At 43.7% G+C, this 12,487-nt stretch overlaps 1 protein-coding gene across 16 annotated transcripts in view; it reads left to right on the top strand.

Moving 5' to 3' along the window:
• The window catches only part of birc6 (baculoviral IAP repeat containing 6), a 156,419-nt gene that overhangs the window by 124,792 nt on the left and 19,140 nt on the right, over nt 1-12,487 (top strand). For all 16 annotated transcript variants that reach the window (XM_029752893.1, XM_029752882.1, XM_029752879.1 and 13 more), the window contains 4 exons: nt 325-435; nt 1,686-1,903; nt 8,490-8,651; nt 9,299-9,376. In XM_029752893.1, the coding sequence (XP_029608753.1) occupies nt 325-435; nt 1,686-1,903; nt 8,490-8,651; nt 9,299-9,376 (569 nt within the window). The remainder of the gene's footprint in view (nt 1-324; nt 436-1,685; nt 1,904-8,489; nt 8,652-9,298; nt 9,377-12,487) is intronic.

Here is a 12,487-nt window from a genome sequence, read left to right as displayed (position 1 = left end):
AATCAAATTGTATTAGTCACATGCACCGAATACAACAGGTGTAGACCTTACATAATTCACATATAATTTACAAGTATGCATTAATTAAGGAGTCTGTAATAGATTAAACATGGCAAAACAAATGTAGACATTAATATCTTCTAAAAGTGGTGGATATTAAACCTTCTCAGTCATCTAGTGTGTATATATAAATCATCGGTCTGGGCCAGGAGCCTGCTGAGATGAGGGTGGTTGTGCCAAATAGCGCTAAGCCTGGCTCTCAAACAGGGATAACTTTGAACCTGCCATGGTAACACTTGTATTTTTTATTTCTCCCTCCATCAGAGAGGAAGTTGGCTGAGTCCTCGAAGAAGGCAACAACCAGACCCAAACCCATGTCAATCCTACGCTCACTCGAGGAGAAGTACGTGGCCATCATGAAGAAACTCCAGTTTGGTGAGTGCTTTAAGTTTGTGTTTTTCTGTGTGTGTATTGAACGTGTGGTGCCGGGTGTGCTTTGGTAGATATGGTGGAAACGTGGTTGTTTCTCTTAACAGGAGAATGCTTAGACATACTATAGGCAGGGCCTGTCTCTTCTCTCCTTGCCTGTCTGTTGATTGGTTCCTCCTCAATGCACATAGTGCCCAGAGCACAACAGCAGCACAGCCCCCCCCCCAAACCCCCTCCTACCCCTCTCTGAAACGATACATAACGTAATCCTGCCGCCTGTCTGCTGGGAGGAAGGGCTTTTCTGTCTGTCGCTTCTCATCCTGCCATGCCATGATTGATTACGGGACTTTTGTTGTGCCACAATTGATTTTTGCGAGTGGCAGACGTCGAAGGTAAACGCAAGTGACATGAATGTAAACAGGTTTGCTCTGGTCCAAGTACAAAAGAGAGACAGAGACGCCAAGGTAACAAGGCAGGAACCCCGGTGTGCAATATGATTAACATGCAAACATCACTGGCCGCGTTGCGTCCGTGAGCATTGCAAAATAAATGTACACATGTTATTCGATCGTTTCTCCCACACCACTCGTGTGAACGAGCGTCTGCGGGAGCTAAGCCCTCGAATAGAACTTGGTTCTATTTGAGGCGCTGCATGTCCCCTCCTTATTGAAGATCAGGAAGATACAAACCCACGTGGATACTTGGAAGACAAACGAGGAAAGATTAATTAAAGATAACTAACTAAAAACGTTACTAGGTTTCCCTTTTTATCTGTGGATTAATTGTTGGAGTAGAGAAACATATCTGATTTTGTAGGACTCCAGGTCAAAATACTGCGAAGAACCAGCTAAAAGAAGGACCATATGCATGTCAGGTAAAATAACAACCCATTGATCATGTCCCAGGACAACTAGCTGGCAACAGCTAGCGAGCTAAATGTCCGTGAATGTTTCTTGTATGTTTCGACCTTAACCAACTGTGAACCCACTATATTTTGTTATTTTAACCTGTGTGTCATGATTTGCATCTGGTGTGGATGGACAAAATTAACATGCACGTGTGTGGCCGGTGTAGTCAGCATGGAAGGACAAGAGATGGGGGCATGTCATAACTGAATAGAGACTTACTGCCAGATTTACTGGGAAGATGTTTGTGTCATGCCTTGTTCTTTGGTGTGGAATGAACCATTTGAATGTGTTTAAACCATTCCCGGGAGGTATTGACATTAATAACCGTGCGATATCTTTCCCTGGCAGACACCTTTGAGATGGTCACGGAGGACGATGACGGGAAGCTGGTGTTCAAGGTGAACTACCACTACATGTCTCAGGTGAAGAACGCCAGCGATGCCAACAGCGCTGCCCGCGCCCGCCGCCTGGCACAGGAGGCCGTCACGCTCTCCACCTCGCTGCCCCTCTCCTCCTCCTCCAGCGTCTTTGTCCGCTGCGACGAAGAGCGGCTGGACATCATGAAGGTACAGATATTAATCGATGGATCCACGATGACTTTTTAATGCTCAGTCCACCCAGCTAATTCTCTCATGACAATGTTATACATGCAGTAGCCAACCCACATTTTAGGAATCACTTTTTAGGTATTCATCTATGTAAGTGATATCATTTCAATGGTATTCAATGTATATTGTGCAATGAAAAAGTATTGGCTCCCTTTCAGAATCTCCATTTTAGCATATTTTTTTACACTGAATGTGATCAGATTTTCAACCTAAACCTAACATTAGATAAAGGGAATATGAGTGTACAAATACCACAAAAATGTGATACTTATTTCATTTATTGAATAAACAAAGTTTTGCAACACCCAATTCCCGTTTGAAGTAATTGCCCCCTTTTACTCAATAACTGGTTGTGCCACCTTTAGCTGCAATGACCTCAACCAAACACTTCCTGTAGGTGTTGATCAGTCTCACATCGCGGAGGAAGAATTTTGGCCCACTCTTGCATGTAGAACTGCTTTAACTCAGCAGCATGTGGGTTTTCAAGCATGAATTGCTCATTTCAGGTCCTGCCACATGTCAATCGGTTTTAGGACTGGACTTTGACTTGGCCATTTCAGAACTGTACATTTGTTGCTTTTCAGCCACTCTGATGTAGACTTGCTTGTGCGTTTTGGATCATTGTCTTGCTGCATGATCCACCTGCAAGCACCTGGATGGCCGTCAAGACTCCTGGAAGAATGTTCTATGGACAGATGAGTCAGAACTATAACTTTTTGGTCGACATGCGTCCTGTTATGTCTGGTGAAACCCAAACACTGTATTCCACAGTAAGAACCTTCTACCAATGGTCAAGCATGGTAGAGGTAGTGTGATGGTTTGGGGATGCTTTGCTGCATCAGGACCTGGACAACTTGCCATTATAGAAGGAACCATGAATTGTGCTCTGTATCAGAGAATTCTACAGGAGAATGTCAGGCCATCTGTCTGTAAGCTGAAGCACAGCTGGGTCACGCAGGAAGACAATGATCCAAAACACCCAAGCAAGTCTACATCAGAATGGCTGAAAAGCAACACATTTGAAGTTTTGGAATGGCCTAGTCAAAGTCCAGATGTAAACCTGATTTGAGGTGTTGTGGCAGGACCTGAAACGAGCAGTTCGTGTTCGAAAACCCAAGAATGTTGCTGAGTTAAAGCAGTTCTGCATGGAAGAGCAGGCAAAAATTCCTCCACAGCGATGTGAGACTGATCAACACCTACAGGAAGTGTGGCACAACCAGTTATTGCGTGTAAGAGGTCAATTACTTTTCACACCGGGGTATTGGGTGTTGCATGACTTTGCCTATTTAAATAAATTAAAGAATGATGACTTTTTTGTTATTTGTTCACTCAGGTTGCCTTTATCTAATAATAGAATAGGTTTTGGTTGAAGATCTGATAACATTCATTGTCAAAAATCGAGAATCCAAAAGTGGGCAAATACTTTTTCACAGCACTGTATGTGAAAGGGCTTTACTAGAGACCCAGTCTGTCTGATACAGAGATGGCCTCAGGGAATGGCCAGATGACGATTTGAACGCTTTCCAATTGAGATGCTTGTTAAAGTGAGCAGGGTGTTAGAGTACTGTTCCAGTCAAATAGATGCTGCTTCGGGCATTAAACCTGCATGACTTGGGGAAATGGGCTTGGTATCTTGGGACTCTGCATATGGTGTTGATAGCCTATGCTTTTCATTCCAGTGGTCATTCAGCAACGGCTGTCATAGAAAGTCTTAGTCATTTTCCAATGACATTTAATAAATGGCCTGGACCCATTTTCTGATTTAACGGCAGTCTCATTCGTAAATGTCAAAACCCTCATCTGTTAAGGTACTGTTTCTGCAAAGAACACTACAAACTATTTCCTTAGTAGCACAATGAGAAAAGGCCACAAGTTGACAGAGACTGGTGGATGTCTAGGGACCCAACTGGCATATTGCCCCCTCATTTCAAGTTCCCCCTGTCCTATCTCTATAGACTGTGCATTATCATTCTTTCACCAGGTGCGATAGCGTCATGCTATCTTAATAGACATTAATAGCTACTCCCTCCAGATTTCCCCTTCTCTGAGAAGTGCACTAAAAGTGTTGGGTCTGAATGTTCGTATGAAAATATACGCACCGCCGGAGTGACGCTCGGTGCCCTCGAGCGATCTTGTGAGTGCTCTGCTGAGCTGGATCGGCATGACAACCCTTGATATTGCTACTCATGGCTGACGCGGCACTCTCAAACACACATGCTCTCTCATACGTACATACACACACTACCTACGGCTCGTCCACATCCTCTTAACCGTTACCTGTCTTCTCGCACCTCGTTAAAAACACGCCTTGTTTCTACCTCACTCCCCTGCACCAGGGATTTTTTTGTTGTTGTTCTTGTTGCTTTTCTAAATGCAAGCTGCCTGCTTCTCTCGGCCTCTACCCCTCTCCTCCTACATCAGCTTGCCGCTCTCTGCAGCACTCAGCCTGGCAGCGTCGCCAGCTCTACCCCCTCCTCCCCTCCCCATTCACCTCTTCATCTCAAAACAGCCGCTGGGAAAGCTAGCCTGCCTGACATTTCACTCAAAGACACCTTGTTTGTTGTTGCAAAAACACAGGCCTCTCTCCGGGATCCCTACTTCCTCCCTGGTCTAGATACCATGTCTCTGAGCCTGGCCCCCACAGAAACTCTGAATCCTGGGGGTTTTGTTTTTAAAAGGCAGAGCCAAATGCACTTGAAACAAGGTCTCGGTGCAGTGTGTTTCAGATCAGATTAGCCCTCCGCTGTCAGGGCCTCCTGCGAGCAGCAAATGTGGAAAATCACAGCCCCCCATTTGGGCACGCCATCCTTGAGCCTGAATACCTGTGACTCTGTAATAACCCGCTGCTCTGCCGAAGGTCCCCTCTCATCAGCGCGTTTGAGCAGAGAACAGAGCAAGGGGAGGGGGAGCGGGCTTCCTCCTCACATAAGAGGTTTTCCCCTGCATCGATCAGACGGAGCCTCTGATACAGACGAAGGCTCTTTATTTCCCGTTCACTGAAAGCACAAGGGTATTCCTGCAGAATTACCAAGATCCCTTTACCATTTCTTATTTGATCATATTGATGATCTTCCCAAGGCTGTGTATAAGGGTAGAGAATTACGAGTGTCCTCACGATACAATATCATGACACTTGAGTACCGATACGATATGTATTGCAATTCGATATTGTGATTTGATGTTCCAAACATATTGCTCACTATGTCTGCTGCAGAGAGATGAGAGAGCATGAGAAAAAGGAGTTATGTCAGTCAGGGAAATAAGTGCTTGTTCTCCATTTAAAAAGATGGAGAACAAGCTGGTTTTGGTGTAGATAAGGCCGACTAGGGCTAGCTAACGCTTCCCTACAGTAGCAAAAAAATATGTATATATCTTTAATTTGTACAAATTGATACTTTGAGTAAAATATCAATATAATTTCGTCCCAAAATAATGTTGCCATATGGAACTATTGATTTGTTTTCCCCCATCACAACCATCTGTCTGTACGTCTTTGTCATTTCTTACATTGTTCACTTCCTGTGGGCACCTTGATTAATTAGCTAATCTCATTTTAGTGTGAAAATTAATTAATTGGATTTCTATAATACCCATGAGATATTCGTCAGGAAAAATACTATCCTTTTGTTACCTCTAGTGGTAATGGGTGTGTGGTTGAAGAAAAACATTATAGTAGTGAATTGTCATTAATGGTGCTGTGGCGGTCACGAAATTGTCAGCCGGTGATTGTCAAGCAAATACACTACCGTTCAAAAGTTTGGGGTCACATAGAAATGTCTTTGTTTTTGAAAGAAAAGCAAAAAAAAAAGTCAATTTAAAATAACATCAAATTGATCAGAAATACAGTGTAGACATTAATGTTGTAAATGACTATTGAAGCTGGAAACGGCAGATTTTTTGTTGGATTATCTACATAGGCGTACAGAGGACCATTATCAGCAACCATCACTCCTGTGTTCCAATGGCACGTTGTGTTAGCTAATCCAAGTTTATGACTTTAAAAGGCTAATTGATCATTAGAAAACCCTTTTGCAATTATGTTAGCACAGCTGAAAATTGTTGTTCTGATTAAAGAAGCAATAAAACTGGCCTTCTTTAGACTAGTTGAGTATCTGGAGCATCAGCATTCATGGGTTCGATTACAGGCTCAAAATGGCCAGAAACAAAGAATTTTATTCTGAAACTCGTCAGTCTTTTCTTGTTCCGAGACATGAAGGCTATTCCATGAAACTGCCAAGGAGCTGAAGATCTCATAAAACGCTGTGTACTACTCCCTTCACAGAACAGCACGAACTGGCTCTAACCAGAATAGAAAGAGGAGTGGGAGGCCCTGGTACACAACTGAGCAAGAGGACAAGTATATTAGAGTGTCTAGTTTGAGAAACAGACACCTCACAAGTCCTCAACTGGCAGCTTCATTAAATAGTATCCGCAAAACACCAGTCTCAACGTCAACAGTGAAGAGGCGACTCCGGGATGCTGGCCTTCTAGGCAGAGTTCCTCTGTCCAGTGTCTGTGTTCTTTTGCCCATCTTAATATTTTATTTTTATTGGCCAGTCTGAGATGGCTTTTTCTTTGCAACACTGCCTAGAAGGCCAGCATCCCGGGGTCGCCTCTTCACTGTTGACGTTGAGACTGGTGTTTTGCGGGTACTATTTAATGAAGCTGCCAATTGAGCACTTGAAACTTGAAACTTTTTTACGCAATGTGGCTGGCGCAACAGATAATAACGTTTAGCTTAAAATGTTGATAAACTATTAAGCTATTTCTACACATACAGTGGGGGAAAAAAGTATTTAGTCAACCACCAATTGTGCAAGTTCTCCCACTTAAAAAGATGAGAGGCCTGTAATTTTCATCATAGGTACACGTCAACTATGACAGACAAAATGAGGAAAAAAAATCCTGAAAATCACATTGTAGGATTTTTTATGAATTTATTTGCAAATAGTACGCAAGTATAAACACCATGGGACCACGCAGCCGTCATACCACTCAGGAAGAAGACACATTCTGTCACATAGAGATGAACGTACTTTGGTGCGAAAAGTGCAAATCAATCCCAGAACAACAGCAAAGGACCTTGTGAAGATGCTGGAGGAAACGGGTACATAAGTATTTATATCCACAGTAAAACGAGTCCTATATCGACATAACCTGAAAGGCCTCTCAGCAAGGAAGAAGCCACTGCTCCAAACTGCCATTAAAAAAAGCCAGACTACAGTTTGCAACTGCATATGGGGACAAAGATCGTACTATTTGGAGAAATGTCCTCTGGTCTGATGAAACAAAAATGGAACTGTTTGGCCATGATGACCATCGTTATGTTTGGAGGAAGAAAGGGGGAGGCTTGCATGCCGAAGAACACCATCCCAACCGTGATGCACGGGGGTGGCATCATGTTGTGGGGATGCTTTTCTGCAGGAGGGACTGGTGCACTAAACAAAATAGATAACTTCCCTCCCTCATGATGCTATGTGGATATATTGAAGCAACATCTCAAGACATCAGTCAGGACGTTAAAGCTTGGTCGCAAATGGGTCTTCAAAATGGACAATGACCCCAAGCATACTTACAAAGATGAGGCAAAATGGCTTAAGGACAACAACGTCAAGGTATTGGAGTGGCCATCACAAAGCCCTGACATCAATACTGTAGAAAATGTGTGGGCAGAACTAAAAAGGCGTGTGCGAGCAAGGAGGCCTACAAACCTGACTCAGTTACACCAGCTCTGTCAGGAGGAATGGGCCAAAATTCACCCAACTTATTGTGGGAACCTTGTGGAAGGCTACCCAAAACGTTTGACCCAAGTTAAACAATTTAAAGGCAATGCTACCAAATACTAATTGAGTGTATGTAAACTTCTGAGCCACTGGGAATGTGATGAAAGAAATAAAAGCTGAAAGAAATCATTCGCTCTACTATTATTCTGATATTTCACATTCTTAAAATAAAGTGGTGATCCTAACTGACCTAAGACAGGGAATTTTTACTAGGATTAAATGTCAGGAATTGTGAAAAACTGAGTTTAAATGTATTTGGCTAAGGTGTATGTAAACTTCCGACTTAAACTGTAAATGGCGAATGGCGGACTCTTTTCCTCGTGGTTTATTTTCTTACCAGCCAGGTAGGCTATACTCCTGTTAAGGAAAATTGATAAATGAATATAGTTGGCCGAGCCTATAGAAGCTTATGGGATCCTCCTCTTTTTAATAGAGGCCATCACTCTGTTTTCTCACGCAATTGCATAGCCTATAGAAATGTTGCGCAACATGAGCTCATGGGCTCCCATTAAGTGTTTGGTTAGATTTTCGATTACATTTGGAGTGATTTAGAGGGACAATACAGTGCTGAGTACCAGGCCGTTAGCAAATTTGGTAGGCTACTAATGACCTGCAGCAGCATCAGAGCTTGGAGAAGCCTAATTACCGTGACTAAATGGTCACGTGGAATTGATTGCCTTCATGACTTGTGACTGCCGGTGTGGCGTTAATACGGTCACAACAGCCCTGGTCATTAACCCCTTGTGGTCTGTGTGCTGCAGGTTCTCATCACAGGCCCGGCGGACACACCGTACGCTAACGGCTGCTTTGAGTTTGACGTGTACTTCCCCCAGGACTACCCCAATTCCCCGCCCCTGGTCAACCTGGAGACCACTGGTGGACACAGCGTGCGCTTTAACCCAAACCTCTACAACGATGGAAAGGTGAGTCCCATATACTTACTCGGGGTTAAGGGGTTGGTGAGGAGTCAACTGCCTCACCAACTGCCTAGCTTAAAATCAACAGGGTAAATATTGTATCTGTGGTACATTTTAGTGTAACATTTTCCAATCCCTTCATATTTTGGCTTTCCACAAAAACAATATGTTGAATTTGAGTCTATATCAGCACCAGTCAGCCCAGAGTGATCCCTCTGTGGTACCGTCAACCTGTTAACTCTCATAGCTTGGAGTGGAGGAGAGAGAGGAGGCTTGACTTGAGTAGCCTTTCCTTAAGACTAGTTTATTTCTGGTGTCTCTCTCTTCCCCTGGTGAAAAGCAGTAAAGGTGCTGGATCCTGCCACATCTGCTCCTCCTCATTAGGAAGGCTTTGACGGGGAACATCTATTTTCATAATGGAAGGAGACAGCTGCTATAAGAATTACTGTGGGCTTTCTACAGCAGAGATACCACTGGTGGGGAGGCCAGGGAAAATGGCCTCAGCTCTCCCTCCGCTCAACAATGGATGGAGGGAGGGAGGGAAGGAGAGGGATGGATGGATGGATGGATGGGTAGAAGGAGGGCCTGTGGATGTTTACCTGACACTGGTCATTCTGTTAACGTTAGTTGTTGATCTGTTCTGTCTTCTCCAGGTGTGTTTAAGCATCCTCAACACCTGGCACGGGAGACCGGAGGAGAAATGGAACCCTCAGACCTCTAGCTTTTTACAGGTGAGACAGAAATCCACTGGACTATACCGCCACCACCCTTTCATGGGTCCGTTATTTATTTATTTTTGCTGTCAAAACCAGCGCCAATCTCATACGTCATTGGGGATGGTTCATCATCAGCCTGTCTCTATTTGACCACAGGGGGTGTCAATAGGTAGCTGTTTTGACAGACGCGATGAAGGATCCTCAGTACTATAAACCCGTTAATATGGTGTATGTGGGGGGGGTTGAAAGATTTGGACACTGATAATCGCCTAACTTGGAATGCAGTGGCTGTACAGTAGCATGCTATACATGATGTCAGAGCTCAAGGTCTCTGCTTCACAGCGCAGTATTGGTTTAGACCCCTCGAACTCAACTCTGAACCTCATTTCCCCCCTCTAATCAGGGACTGATTTGGACCTGGGACACCAGGTGGGTGCAATTAATTATCAGGTAGAACAGACCCATCAGGCTCTGGATCTCGTAGGGTAAGAGTTTAATACCCCTGGTTTAGACTGGCAGCGGTTCTGAGCTTGAGCAACGCGCAAGACAATAAGTTGCCCCCATCCCTCCCACAAATTGGGCAACTTTTGCAAATGTTTTGTTGTCTGAGTGAGGGAAACGCTGTTAATGAAGAGAATTCAAGGTCGTTTGAAAGATGAGACACTGAGGATTATAATAAATACTGCTTTGATGTCATACAAGCAAGCCAAACACTTGAGTCCAAATGTGCACTTCAAATTTCCATATCATAAAGCTCATGTAATATAGTGTCAGTGTTTATGAGCACAATGCTTAATGAACATTTACAAGATAACATGCTGTCATAGGCTCATTCTGTTCAGAAAAACCCAGGCTATGTTTGTCGTATGGTGAAGAAATTTGTCGTAGAACACGCATTTGAATGCACTCGTGACTGTTCTATGCGTACCAAAATTGTAACGCTGTAAGATTGTATTTTGTAACTTATACTGAACAAAAATATAAATGCAACATGTAAAAAGTGTTGGTCCCATGTTTTCATGAACTGAAATCATCCATACGCACAAAGATTGTTGCTCAAGTTTTGTGCACAAATTTGTTTACATCCCTGTTCGTGAGCATTTCTCCTTTGCCAAGATAATCCATCCACCTGGTGTGGCAGGTGTGGCATATCAAGAAGCTGATTAAACAGCACGCTCATCACACATTTGCGCCCTTTGCTGGGGACAATAAAAGGCCACCCTAAAATGTGCAGTTTTGTCACAACACAATGCCACAGGTGTCTCAAGTTTTGAGGGAATATGCAATTGGCATGCTGACTACAGGAATGTCCACCAGAGCTGTTGCCAGAGAATTGAATGTTAATTTCACTACCATAACATCGTTTTGGAAAATGTGTCAGTATGTCCAACCGCGGACCGTGTGTAACCACGCCAGTCAAGGACCTTAACATCCGGCTTCTTCACCTACGGAATCGTCTGAGACCAACCACACAGACAGCTGTGGGTTTGCACAACCAAAGAATTTCTGTACAAACTGTCAAAAAACTCTCTCAGGGAAAATGACCTGCGTGCTCGCCGTCCTCACCAGGGTCTTGACCTGATTGCAGTTCGGCGTCGTAACCTACTTCAGTGGGCAAATGCTCACCTTCGATGGCCACTGGCACGCTGGAGAAGTGTGCTTTTCCTGTTTTCAACTGTACCGGGCAGATGGCAGACCGCGTGTATGGCGTCATGTGGGGCAAGAGGTTTGCTGATGTCAAAGTTGTGCCATTCATCCGCTGCCATCACCTCATGTTTCAGCATAATGCACAGCCCCATGTCGCAAGGATCTGTACACAATTCCTGGAAGCTGAAAATATCCCAGTTCTTCCATGGTCTGCATACTCACCAGACATATCACGCATTGATCATGTTTTGGATGCTCCGAATCGAAGTGTTCGCCAGCGTGTTCCAGTTCTCGCCAGGATTGTTTACGCATTTTTGAAATGCGTAAACAACAGGAATTGTGATGGCGGGGATGCAGGGTTGTGTTACAAACAAAACAACTACAACTCTGCTTGTTGTAGTTCCTCAACAGCACAGCTGTAGTTCCTCAACAGCACAGCTAGGAGAGATCAAATAGTACCTTATAGTTGAAAACTTCTTTGAGTCATAAAAGTGCACTGAAATTACGTAGGAACTGTGCACACTTTTGGGAGGTGTGTGTTCACTTGGAGACACCCGTTATACCTCTCACTCAAAACCCCTTGTCATTTTTTGCACCTACCCCAAATTTCCCATTAATATTCTGTTACTGAATGTGTCAAGTTGTTTTTGTTTTGCGGCAAAAAGTACAGTAAATGAATAATGCACATAAAATCAACAGTGTAATGTTTGGATTTAGTCTTGTCAGATTATCTTTAGTTTCACCTTTTATTATAATAATTTTCCCAGAATTTTCAAAAGGTTCCCTTTTCATTTCTACCATGGTTCTGCATATGCTTTTCATTTTTCTATTTAGCCATATCCAGATAGGCCAATCCCACGAGTCTAAAGGGTTATAACTACAAGGCAATCCCCTCTCGACACCCACCACTTTGAGATGGGCTGTTTAGGGGTATTAACACCATCTTTGTCATTGACAGCCAGTCTCAACTCTGTTTTGTGTTGTACTGGTAGAGGCCTTGATGCAAATCTCAAATAGCACCTTATTCCCTATTTAGTGCACTACTTTTGACCTTAGTTGTGCACTAATTATGAAGTGGGGTCACATGCTAGTCTTAAGTAGTGCACTACTGTATAATGAATATGGTATCGGTCGAGCCATATCCCTGTTGTCTGTAGGCATTGTGGACAGAGGTTTGTCCTTGCGAGTCCATCCATCAAACATGTCATCCACTGTGCATACGGGGGGAGTCATTTTTCTGTATATATTGATTCAGGAATAAGTCAAAGCGAGTCCATGGAAATGGCTCCCTTTTTTTTTATTCTCTCATTTGCAGGATTGGAGAGTTTGAAATCGAGATAGAGACGTCTCCATTGATTATCATTGTAGTTAGTGTCTGCCAGATCAATAATGGAATTAGGAGGCTGAATGGGGGAGTGGTGGAATCGAGTCAAAATCAGCCGACCCTGATATCTAGATCCGGTGAGCAGGTTGGGGAGG

Source organism: Salmo trutta, chromosome 5 (genome assembly GCF_901001165.1).
Source record: "Salmo trutta chromosome 5, fSalTru1.1, whole genome shotgun sequence".
NCBI classification, from domain to species: Eukaryota; Metazoa; Chordata; class Actinopteri; order Salmoniformes; family Salmonidae; genus Salmo; species Salmo trutta.
The sequence above is the reverse complement of the archived record's forward strand: the minus strand, read 5'-3'. Positions and strand labels throughout refer to the sequence as shown.